General features: G+C 59.5%; 1 protein-coding gene across 1 annotated transcript in view; it reads left to right on the top strand.

Annotated features, from left to right (window-relative positions):
* The window catches only part of SCAP (SREBF chaperone), a 44,490-nt gene that overhangs the window by 743 nt on the left and 17,368 nt on the right, over positions 1-26,379 (top strand). The window contains 10 exon segments of the mRNA XM_084280022.1: positions 6,473-6,799; positions 9,007-9,136; positions 10,381-10,538; positions 11,767-11,987; positions 13,466-13,571; positions 15,866-16,038; positions 16,714-16,840; positions 19,594-19,706; positions 20,757-20,851; positions 22,922-23,020. Of these exon segments, the coding sequence (XP_084136148.1) occupies positions 6,678-6,799; positions 9,007-9,136; positions 10,381-10,538; positions 11,767-11,987; positions 13,466-13,571; positions 15,866-16,038; positions 16,714-16,840; positions 19,594-19,706; positions 20,757-20,851; positions 22,922-23,020 (1,344 nt within the window). The 5' untranslated portion in view covers positions 6,473-6,677.

The following is a 26,379-nucleotide window of genomic DNA, read 5'->3' as shown; positions in this document are numbered from 1 at the left end:
CCCTCAGATCCCCCCCCCAGACCCCTCTGATCCCCCCCCCAGACCCTTCAGATCCCCCCCCAGACCCCTCAGATCCCCCCCAGCCCCCCCAGCCCCGCTGCTGACGGGCAGCGGCCGCCTCACCTGGCCCCGGCGGGACCCTGAGGCGGGGGAGGCCCCGCGGCCCGGCCGAGTTGGGGTTCACAGAGAGGGGACCGCGGGGACCTTCCCCCCTTCTCCCCTCCCCGGGCTGGCCCCGGGCACCTGCGTCCCGGGAGGGGCCGGACCGGGCATCTCCGGGCCCGGCCTGGGGTGGTGGGCAGCCCCCTCAGAGCCCCCCTGCCACGGGCAGGGACACCCCCCCCCCCCAGCCCAGGGTGCCCCAGCCCCATCCAACCCGGCCTTGAACCCTGCCAGGGGTCCCGGGGCAGCCCCAGCTCCTCTGGGCACCCTGTGCCAGGGCCTCCCCCCTCCCCAGGAAGGATTCCTGCCCCCCAGCCCCTCTCCATCCCCCTCCCGCAGCTGAAGGCCGTTCCCCTGGGCCTGGCCCTGGGCACCAGCCCCTCTCCAGCTCTCCTGCAGCCCCTCCAGGGATGGGAAGGGGCTCAGAGCTCTCCCCACAAGCAGCCTTCTCTTCTCCAGGCTGAGCCAGCCCAGCTCTCCCAGCCTGGCTCAGAGCAGAGGGGCTCCAGCCCTCAGACCATCCATTGGGTCTCCTCTGACCTGGCTCCAGCAGCTCCATCCAACCCGGCCTTGAGCCCTGCCAGGGGTCCCGGGGCAGCCCCAGCTCCTCTGGGCACCCTGTGCCAGGGCCTCCCCCCTCCCTAGGAAGGATTCCTGCCCCCCAGCCCCTCTCCATCCCCCTCCTGCAGCTGGAGGCCGTTCCCCTGGGCCTGGCCTCTTGCTCTGCTCCCAGCCAAGGAGCTCACCCGCTCCCTGATGCAGAAGAAGGGGCCACCCAGCCCCTTGGTGCCTGGGGGGTGAAGAAGGGAGTTCCTTGGAAGGGAGGGAAGAGCTTGTGCAGAGGATCTGCTGAGGGCCTGGAGCAGCCACAGCTCTGCCCCCTGGAACATCTGGGGTCAAAGCAGAGAGTGTTTAGTGCTGGGGAAACCTGGAGCCACCAGCCTGAGGTACCGCTGGGCTGGGGGAGAGCAGAGGGGGGGAAAGCCCCAGGGTGTGCAGAATGTTGGTCTGGAAGGTGGTGGGGTTGGGGCTAAAGCAGTGAGCAGGGTGGGGTGAAGGGAAGAGTTCATCACCCCTCTGCTGCAGCACCCGAAGGAGATGCTGGGAGGAGGAGGAGGAGGAGGAGGGAGAGTGGGTACAGGAAAGGGGTGACTGAGGTGTGGAGTAAGCACCTCTACTCCATCCCCTGCTCTGTAGCCTGGCTTGGCATGGTGGCTGCCAGCAGCTCCAGGACACCATCCATCCCTGCACACTCCAGGAGCAGAGGGACTTTGCTCCGTGCTGGGGCTGCAGGTATCCTTCCCTCCAGCTGATGGCTGTGGCCTGTGGGGTTGGGTTGGTGTTTAGGAGTCCACTTCCTCCTGGGAGGCTGGCTGAACGTTTTTATAGTGCTTCATAATACAGTGGGGTGAGGAACTGTTACTCAGGGGGGGTGTTTGGCACAACAGTGGGAAAAGACCTGCTGCCCCAGTGCCCTGAGTGAGCCATCCACTGACTTTTTGGGGTCACTGAAAGACAAACTCATGTCCCTTTGCTGAGAGGAGCAGAGAAGAGGCATGATCTGTCTCTTCTGTTAGCACCATGGGCCAGCATGGTCAATTTAGGATTACCCCAGCTGTTGTGTAACACAGAAAGGAGATTAGCTGCCTTGAGTTGAGAAGGAAGGAAACACCCTGGGATTTTCTCTGGATGGATGAGACAGTGGGAGCCATCCTGCCAGCCCTGGTCCTTCCACAGGGACAGTGCTGCTGGGTATTTGCAGGTACAAAGCTCAACTGGCTGCAGGGCTGGGGATTTTTTCCAAGCACCATTTGAAGGCCAAGTAGGATGGGGCCATGGGCAACCTTGTGTAGCTCCAGGCCTGGAGGTTGGTGGCCCTGCCTGTGGCAGGGGGTTGGAGCTCTGGGACCCTTGGGGTCCCTCCCAACCCAGACCAGTGTGCGATTCTGTGATTCCCTGGGGGGGTCTCTAAATGGTGAAACTATTCACTCAGCGGTAGGAGAGTGAGATTTCAGCAAGGCATGTCCAAGGATCAGGGTTGGAGTCCAGCTCTGCCTTTCCCCTCTCCGAAATCCTGGCTACCAAAGGCAACAACTCCCTGTGAGCAGGGAGGGATGCACAGGAGGATTTGCATCAGCTCCCAGCTTCCTGCTGCTCCATTGGATGTCACACCAAAAGGAACCCCCTAAAACCAGGTGCTGGAAGGGGCTGCCCAGAGAGGGGGTGGGTGCCCCGTCCCTGGGGGTGTTCCAGGCCAGGTTGGCTGGGGCCCTGGGCAACCTTGTGTAGCTCCAGGCCTGGAGGTTGGTGGCCCTGCCTGTGGCAGGGGGTTGGAGCTCTGGGACCCTTGGGGTCCCTCCTAACCCAGACCAGTCTGTGGTTCTATCTGTTTAATAAAAGGGGAGATGAGGTGCTCAGGGATCTGGTTCAGCACAGGACAGGGATTGGTTGGACTTGATGATCTTAAAGGTCTTTCCCAGCCTTGTGATTCTGTGACTCCCAAGGTCCATCTGATCAGGGAGCTCGTTGCCCTCTCTTAACACCACACAGAACTATTTTTCTTCCTAATAATCACTAATTAGGAACCCAGGAGCAGCAGATCACTCAGCCTTTTCTTCCCCAGGGCGGAACAATCCCAGATCTGCTCTGTCAGATTAACAAGCCCCCAAGTCTGACTCGGACATTGTCCCTCAGCAACAAACCCACTATTATTCCCCTGGCATCGTTATCACAATGGTCCATACAGGATTCTTTGGGGTGTCAGCAAAGAAACACAGGCACCCTCCTCCCCTCCTGGCTCAACTGCAGCTCAGACTCACTCTCTGGCTGGCAGGAGCCTTGGAATTGGGTTTCCTTCCCAAGGGAACCTGGTTACACCAGAAGGGCTCTGAAACCCCAGGGCTGCATCTTCACAGAGTCACCAGGCTGGAAAAGCCCTTTAAGATCATCATGTCCAACTGTTCTGCTAAACCATCTCCCTGAGCACCTCATCTCCCCTCTGTTAAACACCCCCAGGGCTGGGGACTCAGCCCCTCCCTGGGCAGCCTGTGCCACAGCCCCACAGCTCTGCCAGGGAAGAACTTTGCCCTCCCAGCTGAGCTGACCCTGCCCTGGGGCAGCTTGAGCCCATTGCCCCTCCTCCCAGCTCCTGGCCCCTGGCTGCAGAGACCATCGCCCACCTCTCTGCACCCTCCTGCCAGGGCAGGGCAGGGCAGGGCAGGGGGGAGAAGGGCTCCCCTCAGCCTCCTCTGCTCCAGGCTCAGCACCCCCAGCTCCCTCAGCCGCTCCTCGCAAGCTTTGCTGCTCTCCAGCCCCTTCCCCAGCCTGGTTGCCCTTCTCTGGACACGCTCCAGGACCTCCAGCTCCTGCTGGGACTCAGGGGCCCACAACTGGACCCAGCACTCCAGCTCCAGCCTCCCCAGTGCCCATTCCTGGGAGCTGGTTCCTTCAGGCTTGCCAAGTGATGCTCCTGTAACCTGGAACCTGCTGAAAATCAATCCTGTGTGAGTGCCTCACCTTACAGACACTTGGGTTCCCTTTCTGAGCCTGGGAGATCTTAATGGGCACCAGGAAAGCCACGCTGGTTAAAGGCTGGGTGGGTTTTTCTGAAGGAAACCTGGGGGTTCTGGGGGATGAGAAACTTCCCCTGAGCCAGCAGTGGCTCTGGCAGCTGGGAAGGGCGATGGGATCCTGGGGATCAGCAGAGGGGGGGCAGCAGGGACAGGGAGGGGATTGTCCCTCTCTGCTCTGCCCTCCCCAGCTGGAGTCCTGTGTCCAGAGCTGGGGCCCAACACAAGGAAGATGTGGGGCTGTTGGAGAGGGGTCAGAGGAGCCCCGGGGATGCTCAGAGGGCTGGAGCAGCTCCCCTAGGGAGAGAGGCTGAGGGAGCTGGGCTGGGTCAGCCTGGAGAAGAGAAGGCTGTGGGGGGACCTCAGTGCAGCCTCCCCGTCCCTGAAGGGACCCCAGGAACAGGAGGGGAATCAGCTCTTGGGGGCTTCCAGGTCTCTCCCAACCCTGGGACTCTGGATGCTGGGAGCCAGCACTTGCTGTGCTACTGAGAACTGGGAGGTTCAGCTCCTGTCAATCTGAACTGGTTTCTGCCCACGCTGGGAGGAGCTGGGTGATCCTGGGCTGGATTCATGCTTCATGTTTGGAATCTGCTTCAGAGGCTCAGTCTGGACTTTAAATACTGGAGCTGGAGTGGGAGGATCACACCCTGGAACACAATTCATTGAAGAATTTGTGCTTTTTGAGCCTGAAAAGTCCCTTTCTGTGAGGAACCCCAGACTGAGAGCACAGAGCCCGATCCGGAGCCTTGTTTCCCAAAGCTGTGTTGGGATGAACCCCCCTGGACAGCAGCCCCCAGGAGGTTACCCCTCTAGTCATGACTTTCCCACAGGAAGCATTCAGCTCCCTGTGACCTCCACCTCCTCTCACAGCACAAAGCCTGGCATTCTTCTCCTGGGAACGCCCGTGGAGCAGAGGAAGGTGGTGGTGGAGCTGCTTGGGCAGCCCTTCTGTGACGGGCAGTCGGTCTCTGGAGCTGGTTCCTTCTTTCCCCTCCTCCCAAGTCTTCAGGGGAGCGTTTCAGCCCCTCACTGGAGGAGGAGTGGGTTGCCCAGCTCTGCTCCTCTCCCCTTCCCTTCTCCTGTGTGCTGATGTGGGATGTGGGAGCTCCAGCACCAATCCTATCCCAGCCCAGGGAGCTCCTGGGGGGATGAGGATGTGGAGCAGCACTGTGGTCCCACAAGGGGCAAGGGCACCAGGTTTCTCTTTGCTGCTCCACATGTGATCTAAGGCTGGCTGGTTTCCACCTCCACAGGGAAACTCTTTGATGTCACTTGTGTTTGGGGGGGTGTCTGTGGTGCTGAGTATCAGAGAATCATAGAATCCCAGACTGGGCTGGGTTGGGAGGGACCCCAGGGGTCCCAGAGCTCCAACCCCCTGGAGCCACCAACCTCCAGGCTGTGTACACAGGGATGTTCTACCTTCTTTCCTGCTCCATCAGCAGCTCTGGAAGATGTCATTGGAATTCTAAATGAAATTGTATTTCTCTTTCTGCTGGCCCCTGAGCCCAGACCAGGGCATCACCAGTGTGCTCTCAGGGATCTCAGTGCACCTACAGAACCAAGTTCAAATACTTTTTGCCCTGGGCTTGGTTAGAAGAGGCCATCCTTGACCAGAAGCAGCTAAAGGTTAGAGCCTGATATAAACCATACATCTTTCTGGGTGTATTCTCACACCCCTGGTGCCTGTTCCTTTGTGGGGGTACCATATTTTGGGTTCTCTGTGTGACTATAAGGTGAAACCTTTCTGTTCTCTGTGAATGGGATGCAGGGGCATGCTCCTCATCCCCCTCATCTCCCAAAATCCTGCACCACAGGCAAACTGCACTCATCCACGACTAAGGAAACCATATTGATTCATAGAATCATGGAATCATGGAATGGCTGGGGTTGGAAGGGACCCCAAGGGTCCCAGAGCTCCAGCCCCCTGCCACAGGCAGGGCCACCAACCTCCAGGCCTGGAGCTACACAAGGTTGCCCAGGGCCCCAGCCAACCTGGCCTGGAACACCCCCAGGGATGGGGCACCCACCCCTTCTCTGGGCAGCCCCTTCCAGCCCCTCACCACTCTCTCTGCACAGAACTTCCCCCTAATATCTAATTTAAAGCAACCTCCCTTCCTTAGGGAAGGATGTCATGCTTGGCTGAAACCTGTGAGCAAAGGGATTTATCCTCCCTGGAGCTGGAGGAGGATGCTTAGGAAAGGACATTAAATATCCATCACCTGTGGTACCTCCCCCAGCTCCTAAATACCCAGGGGAGGCTCACCAAGCTCTGAAACCAGGTAGGGATAAACCCCTCAGTGGGGTTCTGGCTGGGATGAGCCTCACAGAGCTTCTCCTCTGGTGTTTCTTCCATTTAAACTGGAGACTGGTTCAAACTCTCCAGTAAGCAGCTGGTTTTATGGGGTAACCTGGGACTAGGTCTGGTGTTGGTTTCTCTGGCACCGTCAATGATGTTTTTCTGGGGATGGAAGAGCTGCTTTCCCATGCTGTGGGTGTCTCATCAGCCCAGGCTGCTGCTGGAGAAGCCAGGAAAAGTGTCTGTGTTTTTTAGCCCTGGGCCAGGCTGCCCAGGGGGTGTGGAGTCTCCTTGTCTGGAGAGATTCCAGCCCCTGTGCTAGGGACCCTGCTTGGGCAGGGGTTGGACCCCAGGGGCTCTGGGGGTCCTTCCAACCCCTGTGAGTCTGTGATCTTCCTGTTATCCCCTTTTCTCCTGAGCTTCCTCCTCTCTTTCCCATTTCCAGCTGGATGACGGTGCCTTTCCCAAGCGTTGCCCATGCTGGAGCTCCCTGACCCCCTGATGTATTTTGGGATGGCTGGAGTCCCCTGACCCCCTGATGTACTCTGGGGTGGCTGGAGCCCCCTGAGCCCCTGCTACCCTCTGGGGTGGCTGGAGCCCCCTGAGCCCCTGCTGTGTTCCGGGATGGCAGCGAGGTGACGCCGGTGAGGATGACCCTGACTGACAGGCTGCGCGAGAGGATATCGCGGGCGTTCTACAACCACGGGCTGCTCTGCGCCTCCTACCCCATCCCCATCATCCTCTTCACTGGGCTCTGCATCCTGGCCTGCTGGTGAGTCACGTGGAGCACCCAGGGCTGCTGCTCTGTGGGGTTCCCACAGCCACCCCATGGCTCTGCTCAGCTTTCCTGTCTCTGTCCCAGGGCTCTTTTGGTCTCTTTTAAACTAAGAGATTTCTGTTGGCTTTTCCTGGGAGAGGAAGAGCTGCCAGGAGAAAACCTGGGGCTGAAGTATCTTCAGGTGGCTTAATAAGCAAATAGTAATGACTAATTGCATGGGTGAGGCAAAGCAGTAAATAAGTGATGCCCAAACTGCCATCAGTGAACTGCACCAGGGGCTGGGGGAGTGGGGTCAGTCCATCACCTGTGTGTCTCTGCTGCTCCTTCCTCCTCAGGGGTGGACTCCTCACACTCCTCCCCTGCTCCCACCCGTGGCACACAGTCCTCCCTGAAGTTCTCCAGTGGGAATCCTTTCCCAGGGGGCTTCAGCTCTTCCCCAGCTGCCCCAGTGTGGGTCCTGGCTGTGGGGTGCAGCCAGAGGCACCCCAGAGTGTCCCTCAGGCCCAGCCTGGTCCCCCCCAGGGTCAGCAGCCCCCACAAACCTGCCCCAGCAGGGCCTCTCCCTGTCCCCAGGGGCTGCAGGTGCTGCCAGGAGCTGCCCCAGTGCGGGGCACAGCCTCTGCCAAGGGTCTCCCCCCGCTGCGGCGTGGGGCCCCTCCTGGGGCTGCAGGGGGGTCTCTGCTCCATCAGCATCCTCCCTGGGCTGCGGGGGGACACCCGCTCCCCCAGGGGCTTCTCCAGGGGCTACGGGGGCATCTCTCTCTCCTCCTGCCCCCTTCCCTGCCCCTGGGGCCTGCAGAGTCTCTGCCCCTTCTCCCTCCCTTCCCTGGGGGGGTTTCCCTCCTCACTGGGGTTGGGCTGTGGGGCTGGGGGAAGCTCCTGGCTGCTCCTTGCAGCAGCCCCCCTGCAGCCCCCCTTCTACACCAGGTGCTGGTGCTGGGGGGTGGAGGAAGGGAAGGCGACTGTGTCACTATCAAAACTTTGTCCGTACAGTTGTTGTGTTTGGGAGGGATCAAAATAAACCCTGAGTGCTTCCTGCCTTTCCTAAATATAGCATTTCCTGGAGAGGAGGAACTGTGATCTGGGATTGGGGCAGGGGGCTGGAGAGCTGCTGGGGAGAAGGACCTGGGGGTGTTGGGGGCCTGGGACTGCCCAGGAGCCAGCAGTGTGCCCGGGGGGCCAGGAAGGCCAAGGGCATCGTGGCTTGTGTCAGAGCCAGCGTGGCCACAGGGCCAGGGCAGGGCTTGTGCCCCTGTGCTGGGCACTGGGGAGGCTGCAGCTGGAGTGCTGGGTCCAGTTGTGGGCCCCTGAGTCCCAGCAGGAGCTGGAGGTCCTGGAGCGTGTCCAGAGAAGGGCAACCAGGGACGGGGCACCCACCCCCTCTCTGGGCAGCCCCTTCCAGCCCCTCACCACTCTCTCTGCACAGAACTTCCCCCCAGTCTCTCCTCTCCCCCTTCCCTCCTCCAGCTTCACTCCAGCCCCTTGTCCTGCCAGTCTCTGCCCTTCCCAAGAGCTGATTCCCCTCCTGTTCCTGGGGTCCCTTCAGGGACGGGGAGGCTGCACTGAGGTCCCCCCACAGCCTTCTCTTCTCCAGGCTGACCCAGCCCAGCTCCCTCAGCCTCTCTCCCTAGGGGAGCTGCTCCAGCCCTCTGAGCATCCCCGGGGCTCCTCTGACCCCTCTCCAACAGCCCCACATCTTCCTTGTGTTGGGCCCCAGCTCTGGCCACAGGACTCCAGCTGGGGCCTCACAAGGCCCAATCTCACTACCCTCCTCCAGACACTATCCCATAGTTTCATAGAATCAGGGAATCATAGAGTGGCATGGGTTGGGAGGGACCCCAAGGGTCCCAGAGCTCCAACCCCCTGCCACAGGCAGGGCCACCAACCTCCAGGCCTGGAGCTACACAAGGTTGCCCAGGGCCCCAGCCAACCTGGCTTTGGACACTTCCAGTTTCCTGTCCCTCTTGTCCTGTGGTGCCCAAGCTGCCCCAGTTCAGTTCCATTCCCCCTGGGAAATACCTCAAGCAGCATCTCCAAAAGCTGCACCCCTCTTGTCCCACCCACATGTCCCCTGTCCTGCAGAGTCCACCCAGAGCTGGGGGTGCCCCCTTGTCAAACTCCACACTCCTTCCTGGAGCTCTTCCATCTGTAAACAGCCTGGAAATAAATCACAGCACTTCTTTCTTACCTCTTACCCACAGTTACCCTCTGCTGAAGCTGCCCCTGCCTGGGACAGGACCTGTGGAGTTCAGCACCCCAGTGAAGGATTATTCCCCACCCTCTCCAGACCTGGGTCTGCAGCAGGGGGATCTCAGCGAGCGTCCCGACTGGGTGAGTGCTGGGGGGTCCAGGAGGTGGTGGGACATCCCTGCACCATGCCCTGTGCTGGTCCTGGTGTGCTGGGCAGGACTGGTGAGCTTGGGTGGTGTTTGGCTTCTGGTAGTCCTGTTCTGTCTCAAAAATGGGTGCTGGGCATTTGGAGGAGCTGAAATGCTGTTCCAGGGCCCGTTTTTTAAGGGTGACTTTCTCCAAGGCAGGGAGTGTAGTTTGTGAAGTGTTTTTCTTCCTGGGGAGACCCCAGCACAGGGTGCCCAGAGGAGCTGGGGCTGCCCCAGGATCCCTGGCAGGGTTCAAGGCCGGGTTGGATGGGGCTGGGGGCACCCTGGGCTGGATGGTGTGTCCCTGCCTGTGGCAGGGGGGCACTCAGGGGTTGGGTCTGAGGGCTCTGCCCACCCAGACCAGGCTGGGGCTCTATTATTAGGTTTTAAATAAGTTTAATGATGGGCTCTGCCATAGCAGACCCTGATTTCCTGGTGTCACACAAACAACTGCCCTGGCCAGGCCCCAGCTGGAGTGTTGTGTCCAGGTCTGGGCTCCCTGGGATCAACCAGCCAGGGATCTCCTGGAGAGAGTCCAGAGGAGGGACAGAGATGGTGAAGGGCCTGGAGCATCTCCCCTGGGAGAAAAGGCTGAGGGAGCTGGGGCTGTTCAGCCTGGAGAGAAGAGCCTGAGAGGGGATCTGATCAGTGGTTCTCAAGAGCTGAAGGGTGGGAGCCAGGGGGCCATGGGCAGCCTCTGCTCAGTGTCTGTGGGGACAGGACAAGGGGCGATGGGCTCAAGTTGGAGCCCAGGGAGTTCCCCCCAATGTGGGGAAGAACTTCTTGGTGGTGAGGGTGAGGGAGCCCTGGGACAGGCTGCCCAGGGGGTGTGGAGTCTCCTTGTCTGGAGAGATTCCAGCCCCTGTCCTGGGGACCCTGCTTGGGCAGGGGTTGAACCCCCTGGGCTCTGGGGGTCCCTTCTAACCCCCTGTGAGTCTGTGACTCAGTGGGATCTGGGAGCTTCATAAAGAATCACACAGATTGATGCCAGGAGTGGTCAGTGGTGGTTTTGCCTCTTGGAGAAACAGACCCTCTTTGTCCCCTCTGGGTTGGGACTCTGGTGTGTCACCTCTAATTTTGGAAAGGAAAATAAGAGCCTGCAGAGCCCCTCCTGAAGGGTTGCCAGGCTGTGGTGTGGTTCTGCTGAGCAGCTTCCCACTCAGTGTGTGTTTTCTCTCCCCCTCTGCTTTCCCCCAGTACGTGGGTGCTCCAGTCGCCTACATCCAGCAGATCCTGGTGAAAGCCACCGTGTCCCCCTGGCAGAAGAACTTCCTGGCTGTGGATGTGTTTCGTTCACCCCTCTCCAGAGTCTTCCAGCTGGTGGAAGAGATTAGAAACCATGCCCTGAGAGACAGGTAATTAACTGTTTGGGTTAATTAAACCATCAAACCGTCATGGGTGGGCAGGGACCTTCTGAGGCCACCTCATCCCCCCCTGCAGTGACAGGGACATCTTCACTAGAGCAGGTCACTCAGAGCCCCATCCACCCTGACCTTGGATGTCTCCAGGGATGGGGCCTCCCCCACCTCTCTGGGCACCCTGGGCCAGGGTCTCCCCACCCACCCACCCTCAGAGGGAAGAGCTTCTCCCTCAGGTCTCCTCTGGCCCTGCCCTGCTGGAGCTGAACCCCTCATCCTGTCCCTCCACACCCTCATGTAGACAGCAGACTGGCACCATCTTCCCAATTACTGCTGATAAGCTTTGTACCCACAAGACTCTCAGAATGAGAAGGGGAGATCTCTGCTCACAGCTCACATCACACCCACCCTGCACCTAGAACCATCCAGCTTTTGTGCTGCAGAACTTCCCTGTCCTCCTCCTCACTGAGAATTGGCTGGAACCTCCCAGTCTGGATCCCAGGTGGAAAGGTCTGGAAGGGCTGTCTGAGGTGTCACATCATATAACCCCTTCATAAAGCATTCAAGCTTCATGTTACAGCCAATTCCTTCTGCCTTCAATTCTGCTCTGCTTTCCCCACACAAGAATCATAGAATCATAGAATGTTCTGGGCTGGGAGGGACCCCAAGGGTCCCAGAGCTCCAACCCCCTGCCACAGGCAGCGACACCAACCTCCAGGCCTGGAGCTACACAAGGTTGCCCAGGGCCCCAGCCAACCTGGCCCTGAACACCCCCAGGGACGGGGCACCCACCCCCTCTCTGGGCAGCCCCTTCCAGCCCCTCACCACTCTCTCTGCACAGAACTTCCCCCCAGTCTCTCCTCTCCCCCTTCCCTCCTCCAGCTTCACTCCAGCCCCTTGTCCTGCCAGTCTCTGCCCTTCCCAAGAGCTGATTCCCCTCCTGTTCCTGGGGTCCCTTCAGGGACGGGGAGGCTGCACTGAGGTCCCCCCACAGCCTTCTCTTCTCCAGGCTGACCCAGCCCAGCTCCCTCAGCCTCTCTTTGTAGGGCAGGTGCTCCAGCCCTCTAACCATCCTTGTGGCTCCTCTGACCCCTCTCCAACAGCCCCACATCCTTCTTGTATTGGGGGCCCCAGATCTGGACACAGGACTCCAGCTGGGGAGTTTTTTTGCTCTTGGGAGGGTTGTGCCACGGGTGGCAGTGTGTAACCTCTTGTTTCCTTCCAGTTCTGGGGTGCAGAGCTTGGAGGAGGTTTGCCTGCAGGTAACAGACCTGCTGCCTGGCCTGAAGAAGCTGCGTGGCCTGCTGCCCGAGCACGGCTGCCTGCTGCTGTCCCCAGGCAACTTCTGGCAGAACGACCGGGAGCGCTTCACTGCCGACCCAGACATCATCAAAACCATCCACCAGCATGAGCCAAAGACCCTGCAGACATCAGCCACCCTCAAAGGTGAGAGGCTGAGGGGCTGGAGGAGCCCTGTGAAGCTCCTACAGCTGTACAGAGCTGCTGTGACACCCGTGTCTCTGAGGTCTGGGGAGGAATCGCGGAGTCACCAGGGTGGAAAAGCCCTTTAAGCCCATGGAGTCCAACCATCCCTGTCCTGTGCTGACCCAGCTCCCTGAGCACCTCATCTCCCCTCCGTTAAACACCCCCAGGGCTGGGGACTCAGCCCCTCCCTGGGCAGCCTGTGCCACAGCCCCACAACTCTGCCAGGGAAGAACTTTGCCCTCCCAGCTGAGCTGACCCTGCCCTGGGGCAGCTTGAGCCCATTGCCCCTCCTCCCAGCTCCTGGCCCCTGGCTGCAGAGACCATCGCCCACCTCTCTGCACCCTCCTGCCAGGGCAGGGCAGGGCAGGGCAGGGGGGAGAAGGGCTCCCCTCAGCCTCCTCTGCTCCAGGCTCAGCACCCCCAGCTCCCTCAGCCGCTCCTCACAAGCTTTGCTGCTCTCCAGCCCCTTCCCCAGCCTGGTTGCCCTTCTCTGGACACGCTCCAGGACCTCCAGCTCCTGCTGGGACTCAGGGGCCCACAACTGGACCACTGTTAGCAGGTTGGGTGATGTTTGCAATGAAGCTGCCAAATGTCAATCACCTCTCATTGAGCATCTCAGTCCTGTGCTCATGGAGGTGATTGACTCCGCTGTAAAACAACAGGTGACCTCTCCAACTCTCTGTGTTCCTCCTTCTCTACGTATTGTCTGCCTTACTCAAGGGCTTTCTCATTGTACTGGATACAGCCATGAGCCAGCGGTGTGCCCTGGAGGCTGAGAAGGCTGATGGGATCCTGGGGGCATCAGGAGGAGTGTGGGCAGCAGGTGACAGGAGGGGATCCTCCCCCTCTGCTCTGCCCTGCTCAGGCCCCACCTGGAGTGTTGTGTCCAGGGCTGGGCTCCCTGGGATCAACCAGCCAGGGATCCTTGGGGTCCCTTCCATCCCAGACCTGCTCTGCTTTCCCCACCCATAGAATCATAGACTGGTCTGTGTTGGGAGGGACCCCAAGGGTCCCAGAGCTCCAACCCCCTGCCACAGGCAGGGCCACCAACCTCCAGGCCTGGAGCTACACAAGGCTGCCCAGGGCCCCAGCCAACCTGGCCTGGAACACCCCCAGGGACGGAGAGGTTATGAGAGGCCTCATTAAGAGGAAGGAAGATTGGGATGGATGACTTTCCCACTGGCAGGAAGGAAGATTCTTCCAGTGTGTGTTGAACAGGAATTTCCCTGTGGGAATTTGTGGCTGTTGCCTCTTCCCATCGAAGAGACTCAGCAAAGGGACCCCAGGGTCCCCTCACAGCCCCCAGAAAGTGCTCCCTGTGGCATCCACACCCCTCCTTCAGCACTCCTCATGTCAAGCACCTGCTGTCCTGGGGGGGTTGGGTTTTGGGGGGGGGTCTGGCCTTACCCTCATGGTTTGTTCCTGCTCTGGTTTTGCAGACCTCTTGTTTGGGCTCCCTGGGAAGTACAGTGGGGTGAACCTCTACAATCGGAAGCGGGTGGTCTCCTACACCGTCACGCTGGGTCTGCGGCGCTACGACTCCAGGTAAGGAGCTATAGCCAGGCCCCTTGGGCTTGGGGATCCCTTACACCCAGCTGGCCATGTCTGCTGCTCTCCCTGCTCTGGTTATTGCTGCTGGATTCTTTGTTCTCCTTTTCCTGCTGAGAAGGACCTGGGTGTCCTGGGGGATGAGACACTTCCCATGAGGCAGCAGAGGCTCCTGCAGCTGGGAAGGGCGATGGGATCCTGGGCTCCATCAGCAGAGGGGGGCAGCAGGGACAGGGAGGGGATTGTCCCTCTCTGCTCTGCCCTCCCCAGCTGGAGTCCTGTGTCCAGAGCTGGGGCCCAACACAAGGAAGATGTGGGGCTGTTGGAGAGGGGTCAGAGGAGCCCCGGGGATGCTCAGAGGGCTGGAGCAGCTCCCCTAGGGAGAGAGGCTGAGGGAGCTGGGCTGGGTCAGCCTGGAGAAGAGAAGGCTGTGGGGGGACCTCAGTGCAGCCTCCCCGTCCCTGAAGGGACCCCAGGACCAGGAGGGGAATCAGCTCTTGGGAAGGGCAGAGACTGGCAGGACAAGGGGCTGGAGTGAAGCTGGAGGAGGGAAGGGGGAGAGGAGAGAGTGGGGGGAAGTTCTGTGCAGAGAGAGTGGTGAGGGGCTGGAAGGGGCTGCCCAGAGAGGGGGTGGGTGCCCCGTCCCTGGGGGTGTTCCAGGCCAGGTTGGCTGGGGCCCTGGGCAACCTTGTGTAGCTCCAGGCCTGGAGGTTGGTGTCCCTGCCTGTGGCAGGGGGTTGGAGCTCTGGGACCCTTGGGGTCCCTCCCACCCCAGCCCAATCTGGGATTCGCTGATTCCTTGTGATTTAGAGTGTTTTAGGGTCTGCTGACCGTGCTGTAGAAGAACAGGTTGCTGGTTTGGGGAGAGAACTCGCTCTGCTTTAGGGAAATAAACCACTGTCACTTCTCAGTTTCTCCTCCTCTTCCTCCCATGACTGCTTCATCTGCTGTCCCCCTCACAGCCAAGGCCCAGTAACTCTGTTTCATCCCAGTTCCTGGCACACAGAGCTGTTTGCTTTCCAGTCAGCACTAATTCAGCTGGTACCCCCTGTGAAACCCCTTGGGCACGGGGTTGGCAGAGCTGCCTTGGAGCGGGCGCATCCCTGGACAGAACACTCTGCTCCCAGTCCCCTGAGGGGGGTTCCTGGGATGGATCCAGCAGCCCCTTGTTGAGACTTGTTCTGCTGCTGCCTGTGGGGGAACATTCTGGCCTCACTGAGCCTCGTAGGGCCTGGTGTCAGCTGTAACCTGGGAAACTTGGGGGATGTTTGAGACTCTGGTGTGTTCTGATCCCCCAGCTAAGACTGGGGGTGATGAGGTCATGTTTTAAAATCTTCATGGTTATCTTTGAGCCTTCCTAGGAATGGAGACCTCCCAGATTACAGGATCCCAGAGTCCCCAGGCTGGAAAAGCCCTTTGAGCCCATGGAGTCCAACCATCCCTGTCCTGTGCTGACCCAGCTCCCTGAGCACCTCATCTCCCCTCTGTTAAACACCCCCAGGGCTGGGGACTCAGCCCCCTCCCTGGGCAGCCTGTGCCACAGCCCCACAGCTCTGCCAGGGAAGAACTTTGCCCTCCCAGCTGAGCTGACCCTGCCCTGGGGCAGCTTGAGCCCATTGCCCCTCCTCCCAGCTCCTGGCCCCTGGCTGCAGAGACCATCGCCCACCTCTCTGCACCCTCCTGCCAGGGCAGGGCAGGGCAGGGCAGGGCAGGGCAGGGGGGAGAAGGGCTCCCCTCAGCCTCCTCTGCTCCAGGCTCAGCACCCCCAGCTCCCTCAGCCGCTCCTCGCAAGCTTTGCTGCTCTCCAGCCCCTTCCCCAGCCTGGTTGCCCTTCTCTGGACACGCTCCAGGACCTCCAGCTCCTGCTGGGACTCAGGGGCCCACAACTGGACCCAGCACTCCAGCTGCAGCCTCCCCAGTGCCCAGCCCAGGGGCACAAGCCCTGCCCTGGCCCTGTGGCCACGCTGGCTCTGACACAAGCCAGGATGCCCTTGGCCTTCCTGGCCCCCCGGGCACACTGCTGGCTCCTGGGCAGTCCCAGGCCCCCAGCACCCCCAGCCCTGGGGGGCTGTTGGTTGTGGCAGTCTGGTTTGCCACACTCCAGGTGTGAGGGATGTGGTTGGGGACACAGAGGAACCGATTGTCAGCCAGGCCCAGAGAGAACCACGCTGTGCTCAGTCTGGGTGAAGGGACCTTCCTCCTTCTCAGAATCTTCCCATCGAGCTCCTCCTTGGAGCTGGGTGCTGGGTGTTGGGTGCAGTGTGACCTCCTCCCTCTGCTTCTCCCCCCAGGTTCCTGAGCAGCCTCCGCTCACGCCTGAAGCTGCTGCACCCCAGCCCCAACTGCACCCTGCGGGAGGAGAGCATCGTCCACGTGCACTTCAAGGAGGAGATCGGCATCGCCGAGCTCATCCCCCTTGTCACCACCTACATCATCCTCTTTGCCTACATCTACTTCTCCACACGTAGGTTTGTGGTGGGGGGAAGAGAACAACAAGAGGGAGGGGAGAGAAAACCCCCAACCTGGTGGCTGAAGGGGTGGGTGGGGTGGGTGGGGTGATGCCTTGTCCCTGGGTGTGGAGAGGAGACCCCTGGCCACAGCACTGCTGTTCCCTCCTCATTCCCTAGTGAAGGTGGTGATGTTCTACCCTCACCTTCCACCTAGAGAGTTTGTGGTGGTGTGAAAAATGGAATCATTGACTCCCAGACTGTGCTGGGTGGGCAGGGACCTTCTGAGGCCACCTCATCCCCCCCTGCAGTGACAGGGACATCTTCACTAGAGCAGGTCACTCAGAGCCCCATCCACCCTGACCTTGGATGGCTCCAGGGATGGGGCCTCCCCCCCCTCTCTGGGCACCCTGGGCCAGGGTCTCCCCACCCACCCACCCTCAGAGGGAAGAGCTTCTCCCTCAGGTCTCCTCTGGCCCTGCCCTGCTTGAGCTGAACCCATGGCCCCTCGTCCTGGGGAACAGGAGCCAGGGCAGGGTCAGCTCAGCTGGGAGGGCAAAGTTCTTCCCTGGCAGAGTTGTGGGGCTGTGGCACAGGCTGCCCAGGGAGGGGGCTGAGTCCCTTCTTGGTTTCTCCATGACCATGTCCTTTTCTTCTCCTTGGTAACACTGACTTTGCCTTCTGCTTTCCAGGGAAGATCGACATGGTGAAATCCAAATGGGGTCTGGCTCTGGCAGCTGTCGTGACAGTGCTCAGCTCTCTGCTCATGTCTGTTGGGCTCTGCACGCTCTTTGGTTTGACTCCTACTCTAAATGGAGGGTACGTTGCCAGCACCAAGGTGTTCCCAAAGAAGGGTGGATGGAGGTGGAATCATTTGAAATGAGATGTTATCTGCCTCAGCTTTAAGATCTAGTACTTTCCTTGCTTCTAATATTCAGAAGGCCAATAGGATCCTGGGCTCCATCAGCAGAGGGGGGGCAGCAGGGACAGGGAGGGGATTGTCCCTCTCTGCTCTGCCCTCCCCAGCTGGAGTCCTGTGTCCAGAGCTGGGGCCCAACACAAGGAAGGTGTGGGGCTGTTGGAGAGGGGTCAGAGGAGCCCCGGGGATGCTCAGAGGGCTGGAGCAGCTCCCCTAGGGAGAGAGGCTGAGGGAGCTGGGCTGGGTCAGCCTGGAGAAGAGAAGGCTGTGGGGGGACCTCAGTGCAGCCTCCCCGTCCCTGAAGGGACCCCAGGAACAGGAGGGGAATCAGCTCTTGGGAAGGGCAGAGACTGGCAGGACAAGGGGCTGGAGTGAAGCTGGAGGAGGGAAGGGGGAGAGGAGAGACTGGGGGGAAGTTCTGTGCAGAGAGAGTGGGGAGGGGCTGGAAGGGGCTGCCCAGAGAGGGGGTGGGTGCCCCGTCCCTGGGGGTGTTCCAGGCCAGGTTGGCTGGTGCCCTGGGCACCCTTGTGTAGCTCCAGGCCTGGAGGTTGGTGTCCCTGCCTGTGGCAGGGGGTTGGAGCTCTGGGACCCTTGGGAGTCCCTTCCAACCCCAGCCATTCCATGATTCCATATCAACCTGCACGACAAGATTTCTCCTGGTAGCAGCTTTGGCTCCCACATCCCTTCCTCCTGCAGCGACCTGTTGTAGCATCCCAAGCACTCATTAGCTTTTCTCTGGCTGATGGAGCTTCATTAAGTTGTGCTCAGCACCATCAGGAAAGGTGTGAGCCCTGAGCTGTGGGATGTCAGCTGTGGTATGTGTGCCTGGGAGGCTCTGTGGGTGGCTTCACAGCAGCACCCACAGCTGTTCCTTGAGCTGTCTGTCGTTCCTGGGTGTGTCAGAGCTGGTGTGTGGGACCTTTGATGTGGTTACTGCCCCGTGTTAGATGTGTGTCAGGCTGAAACCCCCTGAGAGAGCTCGAGCTGGCACCTCTCCCACCTGAGCTCCACACAGTTGTGACTTCAGTTCAGAATCTTCCTTCAGTTTGCAGATCCCTTTCCAGGCAGCTAAGGAAACAGCCATCAGTGTCCTTCCCACCTCCCCCTCTCAGCTACACACCGTGGGGTCGAGGAAGAGTCTCACCCATCAGGGAGACTCCTCAGTGCTGGAGATAATTTACCAGGAGCCAGACCTAGACTGAGAGATTCCTCTCCAGGAAGCCTAAAAGAGCTCTGAATAACTGACTTCAGAGAATGGAATACTTCTTGTTTCTGATTTTACTGCTGTGGGTGGCCTGGAGCCTTAATGATGGATCAGGAGTGTGTTATTGTGGGCTCCCTGGGATCAACCAGCCAGGGATCTCCTGGAGAGAGTCCAGAGGAGGGACAGAGATGCTGAAGGGCCTGGAGCATCTCCCCTGGGAGGAAAGGCTGAGGGAGCTGGGGCTGTTCAGCCTGGAGAGAAGAGCCTGAGAGGGGATCTGATCACTGGTTCTCAAGAGCTGAAGGGTGGGAGCCAGGGGGCCATGGGCAGCCTCTGCTCAGTGTCTGTGGGGACAGGACAAGGGGCGATGGGCTCAAGTTGGAGCCCAGGGAGTTCCCCCCAATGTGGGGAAGAACTTCTTGGTGGTGAGGGTGTCCATCATCCTTCCCCCTGTCCACCATCTCTGTCACTCCATCCTAAGAGGCCACCAGGTTTGCCAGGCACGATTTGCCCTTGGTGAAGCCGTGTTGGCTGTCACCAACCACCTCCTTATTCTCCACGTGCCTGAGCACCTCATCTCCAGGAGGATCTGCTCCATGACCTTACCAGGCACAGAGGTGACACTGACTGGTCAGTAGTTCCTGGGTTGTTTCCCCTTTCCCAGTCTGCAGGGACTTGACCAGATTGCCAGGACCTTTCAAATACCATGGAGAGAAGAGTTGGATGAAGTCATGGTGGTGAGCTTGGGTAGAATCATAGAACAGTCAGGGTTGGGAGGCACCCCAAGGATCCCAGAGCTCCAACCCCCTGCCACAGGCAGGGACACCAACCTCCAGGCCTGGAGCTACACAAGGTTGCCCAGGGCCCCATCCAACCTGGCCTGGAACACCCCCAAGGATGGGGCACCCCCCCCCCGTCTCTGGGCAGCCCCTTCCAGCCCCTCTGCACCCTAAGAGTGGTCTTACTCTTCTGTGCTGAAAGGTGAATCCATTTCAGAACCTGTCTGTGGTGACAAAGCCTCCAGCTTTGTTCAATCAATGCTTCTCTATGATCTATCAGGATTCTCCCCACCAGTGGTGGGATGTGCTCTCTGCCCTCTTGTCTTGCCAGCTAATTATCCCTGAGTCACAGCAGCATTCCCAGCCCATCATCCTGTTTTGCACCTCTCTGTACCACTTGCTAGAGGGATCTTTGAGGGGCCCTGTCCCAACCCTGTGGAGCACCAAGACCACTTTAACAGTGGCCATTTTCCATGCAATCATGGTAACACCTCTGCAGCCCAGATGAGCTGCAAGACCCTTAGGATGCTGTTTGGGAAGGGATGTGGTGAAGAGCACTGGGGAGTATCTCCCCTCCTCGACTCCAGGATGGGTGTTTGCTCCTTAACTTGCCTTCCTCCCTCCTTTTCCCCATGGATCTCATTCTCTGGTCTGGTTGTGTTTCCCCTAGAGAGATCTTTCCCTACTTGGTCGTGGTGATTGGCCTGGAGAACGTGTTGGTTCTCACCAAGTCTGTTGTGTCTACACCTGTGGACCTGGAAGTGAAGCTCCGCATTGCCCAAGGTATGGAGGCTCCTGGGGAGGAGCAGTGGTGATCCAGGGGCTGGGGCTGGGGCAGGACCTTAGTTCTGCTCTGTGGAGGAGCCAAGGGTCGTGGGATGATGATGAGTTGGATTTGGGAATTGTATTCCATGACTCCCTACTGCTTTCCTTCACTCCTGTCCCTGGGGGTGTTCCAGGCCAGGTTGGCTGGGGCCCTGGGCAACCTTGTGTAGCTCCAGGCCTGGAGGTTGGTGGCCCTGCCTGTGGGACACCAAAGCTCTGGGACCCTTGGGGTCCCTCCCAACCCAGACCAGTCTGGGATTCCATGATTCCAAAGCACAATACCAGCCTGGTATGGTGGGCATGGCTTTTTAAGGCTGTAGACCAAAACATTGGCTAAAGAAGCTCAAAAAGAGTGGTTTCATAGAATCATAAAATGGTCTGGGTTGGAAGGGACTCCAAGGATCATAGAGCTCCAACTCCCCTGTTGTTTCAAGGGAGAACTTTATTTCCTGGTACAGAGATGGAGCCCTTTGTCTTCTCACCTCTGTGCAGTCCACAAATCTCATGAAGTTACCCAACAAAATTACCTTCTCCATGATAGATGTGCTCTGCCCCCATGTTAGAATCCATGTCTGCTCCAACCATGAAGAAACACAACTTAAAACCAACCTAAAACCATTCCTGGACATCAGGGAGGAGACATCCTGGAGTGGCACCTAGAAAAACCTACCTAAAAGTTCCAAACCTAACAGTTTGAGAGTTGTGAGTGGTTTGCACCCCTAGATTGAAAATGGGGCTCAAAAGCTCAGTGCTCTCCTCCTGAACCCCCCTGCTACCTTGTGCAGTCTCCTCAACCTCCTTAAACTGGGACAGTGGAGAGGTGTCCTGAGCTCCCTGTGGAGTTGAGAATCCCACTGGCATCTCCAGCCTGACTGTTTGACTTTGGAACTGAGAGTATTTTCCCCTTCAGATTTGGAAGGAGGGAGATCCAGCTCCTCCTCACTGTGCTCCTGTCTCTCCAGTAGTGACTGGTCTCCTCTAACCTGTCTTGGGATGTTCCTTCTCCAGGCTTGAGCAACGAGAGCTGGTCCATTATGAAGAACATGGCAACAGAGCTTGGGATCATCTTGATTGGGTATTTCACCCTTGTCCCAGCCATCCAGGTGAGTATGGCTGGTGGGTTTGGGTTTGTAGGACAGTTTGTGGGCACTGCAGGGATGTTCTCTGGATGTTCTCTGGATGACTGGGGTAAGGGTCTGTTACTGGGAAGGATGACACAACACTGGGAGAGGTGGCTGCCACCCCAGAGGGTTGTGCTGCCATCCAGCAAGGATTGGACAGGCTGGAGAGTTGGGTGGGGAGAAGCTCCATGAGTTTGAACAAGGGTGAGTGGAGAGTCTGGGATCTGGGGAAGAGCAGCCCCAGGGACCAGTATAGGCTGGGGACTGGGCTATTGGAGAGCAGCGTAAGGGAGAGGGACCTGGGGGTCTTGGGGGACCAGCAGTGTGTCCTCATGGCCAATGGCATCTTGGGGTGCATGGGAAAGGGGGGTGGTTAGTAGGTCAAGAGATCCTTCTCCCCCTCTGCTCTGCCCTACTGAGACCACACCTGGAATGTTGGGTCCAGCTCTGGTCCCCTCAGCTCCACAAGGACACAGAACTCCTTGGAAGAGCCCAGCACAGGGACACCAAGGTGATGGAGGGAGTGGAACCCCTTCCTGGTGAGGAGAGGCTGAGGGAGCTGGGGCTCTTGAGCCTGGAGAAGAGGAGGCTGAGGGGTGAGCTCATCAGTGTCTGTCAGTGTGCACAGGGTGAGAGTCAGGAGGCCAGAGCCAGGCTCTGCTCAGGGGTGGCAGCGACAGGACAAGGGGCAGCGGGTGCAGCTGGAGCAGAGGAAGCTCCATGGGAATGTCAGGAGGAACTTTGTCCCTGGGAGGGTGCTGGAGCCCTGGGCCAGGCTGCCCAGAGAGGCTGGGGAGTCTCCTTCTCTGGAGACATCCAAACCCTGTGATCCTGTGCATGTTCCTGTGGGACTGAGTCTGGGTCACCCTGCTCTGGCACAGGGGGTGGGACTGGATGAGCTTCCAGGTCCCTTCCCACTCCTGATGTCCTGTGATTCTGTGACAAACCCAGTTCAGAGCTGGAGCCAACCAAGGGGTTTATGGTTTAGCTGAACCAACAAGGGCTTGGGGAGGGGAGAGAGAGTTCTCCCTGCATCCCAAAGCAGAGGAGAGTTGGCTTGTACCAAGAGTGGGTCAGGATGTGTCTGAACTTGGCCTAAATAAAGCAGTAAGCCAGGAGAAGGCTCCTGACTCTTGAAACTGGAGAAGAGCTTCCAATGGACATGGTGGGGATGGAAGGAATTGGCTGTAACATGAAGCTTGAATGCTTTATGAAGGGGTCATATGATGCTGACACCTCAGACAGCCCTTCCAGACCTTTCCACCTGGGATCCAGACTGGGAGGTTCCAGACAATTCTCAGTGAGGAGGAGGACAGGGAAGTTCTGCAGCACAAAAGCTGGATGGTTCTAGGTGCAGGGTGGGTGTGATGGGATCTGTGAGCAGAGATCTCCCCTTCTCATTCTGAGAGTCTTGTGGATACAAAGCTTATCAGCAGTAATTAGGAAGATGGTGTCAGTCTGCTGTCTACATGAGGGTGTGGAGGGACAGGATGATGGGTTCAGCTCCAGCAGGACAGGGCCAGAGGAGACCTGAGGGAGAAGCTCTTCCCTCTGAGGGTGGGTGGGTGGGTGGGGAGACCCTGGCCCATGGTGCCCAGAGGGGGGGGGAGGCCCCATCCCTGGAGACATCCAAGGTCAGGGTGGATGGGGCTCTGAGTGACCTGCTCTAGTGAAGATGTCCCTGTCACTGCAGGGGGGGATGAGGTGGCCTCAGAAGGTCCCTGCCCACCCAGCACAGTCTGGGACTGGATGATTCTGTGTTTAACAGCCAAGAACAACAAAGCACAAGGCCTGAATTAAAACACTCCTGAGTTCTGTCCTGGGGACCCTGCTTTGGTGGGGGTTGGAGCCAGCGATCCCTTGAGCTCCCTTCCAACCCTGATGATCCTGTGATTCCCACACGGGTTTCCCTCACCCTAAACTCCACTATTTCCAGTTCTACCAGTGTTCTGGATTCATCAGACAGACCTGGGCAGGACATTGCTGCCTTCCCCTTCCCCTGAAGCCCAGGGGATTGTCTCCTCAGAGCTCATCAGTGTGTCCTGTCTGCAGGAGTTCTGCCTCTTCGCTGTGGTGGGCCTGGTGTCCGACTTCTTCCTCCAGATGTTCTTCTTCACCACGGTGCTGTCCATCGACATCCGACGTATGGAGGTGAGGAGGGGCCTCCAGGGAGAGAGCTGGGAGCTCCCAGGGCAGCTGCTGCTCTGGGGTGTCTCCCCAGGGATCCCATCACCCCGTTCCCAAGGGCAGCTGCTGCTCTGAGGTGTCTCCCTGGGATCCCATCACCCCATTCCCAAGGGCAGCTGCTGCTCTGAGGTGTCTCCCCAGGGATCCCATCACCCTGTTCCCAAGGGCAGCTGCTGCTCTGAGGTGTGTCCCTTGGATCCCATCACCCCATTCCCAAGGGCAGCTGCTGCTCTGAGGTGTCTCCCCATGGATCCCACCCCGTTCCCAAGGGCAGCTGCTGCTCTGAGGTGTCTCCCCATGGATCCCACCCCGTTCCCAAGGGCAGCTGCTGCTCTGAGGTGTCTCATTAGGGATCCCACCCCCTTCCCAAGGGCAGCTGCTGCTCTGAGGTGTCACCCAGGGATCCCATCACCCCGTTCCGCAGGGCAGCTGCTGCTCTGAGGTGTCTCCCCAGGGATCCCATCACCCCATTCCCAAGGGCAGCTGCTGCTCTGAGGTGTCTCCCCAGGGATCCCATCACCCCATTCCCAAGGGCAGCTGCTGCTCTGAGGTGTCTCCCAGGGATCCCACCCCGTTCCCAAGGGCAGCTGATGGCTGGGATTTCTCCCCAGGGATCCCATCACCCCATTCCCAAGGGCAGCTGCTGCTCTGAGGTGTCTCCCCAGGGATCCCATCACCATGTTCCCAAGGGCAGCTGCTGCTCTGAGGTGTCTCCCAGGGATCCCACCCCGTTCCCAAGGGCAGCTGATGGCTGGGATTTCTCCCCAGGGATCCCATCACCCCGTTCCCAAGGGCAGCTGCTGCTCTGAGGTGTCTTCCTAGGGATCCCATCACCCCATTCCCAAGGGCAGCTGCTGCTCTGAGGTGTCTCCCAGGGATCCCATCACCCCATTCCCAAGGGCAGCTGCTGCTCTGAGGTGTCTCCCAGGGATCCCACCCCGTTCCCAAGGGCAGCTGCTGCTCTGAGGTGTCTCCCCAGGGATCCCATCACCCTGTTCCCAAGGGCAGCTGCTGCTCTGAGGTGTCTCCCAGGGATCCCATCACCCTGTTCCCAAGGGCAGCTGCTGCTCTGAGGTGTCTCCCCAGGGATCCCATCACCCTGTTCCCAAGGGCAGCTGCTGCTCTGAGGTGTCTCCCTGGGATCCCATCACCCCATTCCCAAGGGCAGCTGCTGCTCTGAGGTGTCTCCCAGGGATCCCATCACCCCATTCCCAAGGGCAGCTGCTGCTCTGAGGTGTCTCCCTGGGATCCCACCCCATTCCCAAGGGCAGCTGCTGCTCTGAGGTGTCTCCCCAGGGATCCCATCAGCCCGTTCCCAAGGGCAGCTGCTGCTCTGAGGTGTCTCCCCAGGGATCCCATCACCCCGTTCCCAAGGGCAGCTGCTGCTCTGAGGTGTCTCCCTAGGGATCCCACCCCATTCCCAAGGGCAGCTGCTGCTCTGAGGTGTCTCTCTAGGGATCCCATCACCCCATTCCCAAGGGCAGCTGCTGCTCTGAGGTGTCTCCCCAGGGATCCCATCACCCTGTTCCCAAGGGCAGCTGCTGCTCTGAGGTGTCTCCCTGGGATCCCACCCCATTCCCAAGGGCAGCTGCTGCTCTGAGGTGTCTCCCCAGGGATCCCATCACCCTGTTCCCAAGGGCAGCTGCTGCTCTGAGGTGTCTCCCAGGGATCCCACCCCATTCCCAAGGGCAGCTGCTGCTCTGAGGTGTCTCCCTGGGATCCCAACACCCCATTCCCAAGGGCAGCTGCTGCTCTGAGGTGTGTCCCAGGGATCCCAACACCCCATTCCCAAGGGCAGCTGCTGCTCTGAGGTGTCTCCCCAGGGATCCCACCCCATTCCCAAGGGCAGCTGCTGCTCTGAGGTGTCTCCCCAGGGATCCCACCCCATTCCCAAGGGCAGCTGCTGCTCTGAGGTGTCTCCCAGGGATCCCATCACCCTGTTTCCAAGGGCAGCTGCTGCTCTGAGGTGTGTCCCAGGGATCCCACCCCGTTCCCAAGGGCAGCTGATGGCTGGGATTTCTCCCCAGGGATCCCATCACCCCATTCCCAAGGGCAGCTGCTGCTCTGAGGTGTCTCCCCAGGGATCCCATCACCCTGTTCCCAAGGGCAGCTGCTGCTCTGAGGTGTCTCCCCAGGGATCCCATCACCCCCTTCCCAAGGGCAGCTGCTGCTCTGAGGTGTCTCCCAGGGATCCCACCCCGTTCCCAAGGGCAGCTGATGGCTGGGATTTCTCCCCAGGGATCCCATCACCCCATTCCCAAGGGCAGCTGCTGCTCTGGGCTGTCCTCCCAGGGATCCCATCACCCCCTTCCCAAGGGCAGCTGCTGCTCTGAGGTGTCTCCCCAGGGATCCCATCACCCTGTTCCCAAGGGAGCTGCTGCTCTGAGGTGTCTCCCCAGGGATCCCACCCTGTTCCCAAGGGAGCTGCTGCTCTGAGGTGTCTCCCCAGGGATCCCATCACCCCATTCCCAAGGGCAGCTGCTGCTCTGAGTTGTGTCCCAGGGATCCCATCACCCCATTCCCAAGGGCAGCTGCTGCTCTGAGGTGTCTCCCCAGGGATCCCACCCCGTTCCCAAGGGCAGCTGCTGCTCTGAGGTGTCTCCCCAGGGATCCCACCCTGTTCCCAAGGGCAGCTGCTGCTCTGAGGTGTCTCCCTGGGATCCCACCCCGTTCCCAAGGGCAGCTGCTGCTCTGAGGTGTCTCCCCAGGGATCCCATCAGCCCGTTCCCAAGGGCAGCTGCTGCTCTGAGGTGTCTCCCCAGGGATTCCATCACCCCATTCCCAAGGGCAGCTGCTGCTCTGAGATGTCTCCCAGGGATCCCATCACCCTGTTCCCAAGGGCAGCTGCTGCTCTGAGGTGTCTCCCAGGGATCCCACCCTATTCCCAAGGGCAGCTGCTGCTCTGAAGTGTCTCCCCAGGGATCCCATCACCCTGTTCCCAAGGGCAGCTGCTGCTCTGAGGTGTCTCCCCAGGGATCCCATCACCCTGTTCCCAAGGGCAGCTGCTGCTCTGAGGTGTCTCCCCAGGGATCCCATCACCCTGTTCCCAAGGGCAGCTGCTGCTCTGAGGTGTGTCCCAGGGATCCCATCACCCCATTCCCAAGGGCAGCTGCTGCTCTGAGGTGTCTCCCTGGGATCCCATCACCCCATTCCCAAGGGCAGCTGCTGCTCTGAGGTGTCTCCCTGGGATCCCACCCCATTCCCAAGGGCAGCTGCTGCTCTGAGGTGTCTCCCAGGGATCCCATCACCCCATTCCCAAGGGCAGCTGCTGCTCTGAGGTGTCTCCCTGGGATCCCATCACCCCATTCCCAAGGGCAGCTGCT

The sequence above is a fragment of the Gallinula chloropus genome (genome assembly GCF_964237585.1).
Source record: "Gallinula chloropus genome assembly, chromosome: 2".
NCBI classification, from domain to species: Eukaryota; Metazoa; Chordata; class Aves; order Gruiformes; family Rallidae; genus Gallinula; species Gallinula chloropus.
Note: the sequence above shows the minus strand (reverse complement) of the source record. Positions and strands in the feature narration are given on the sequence as shown.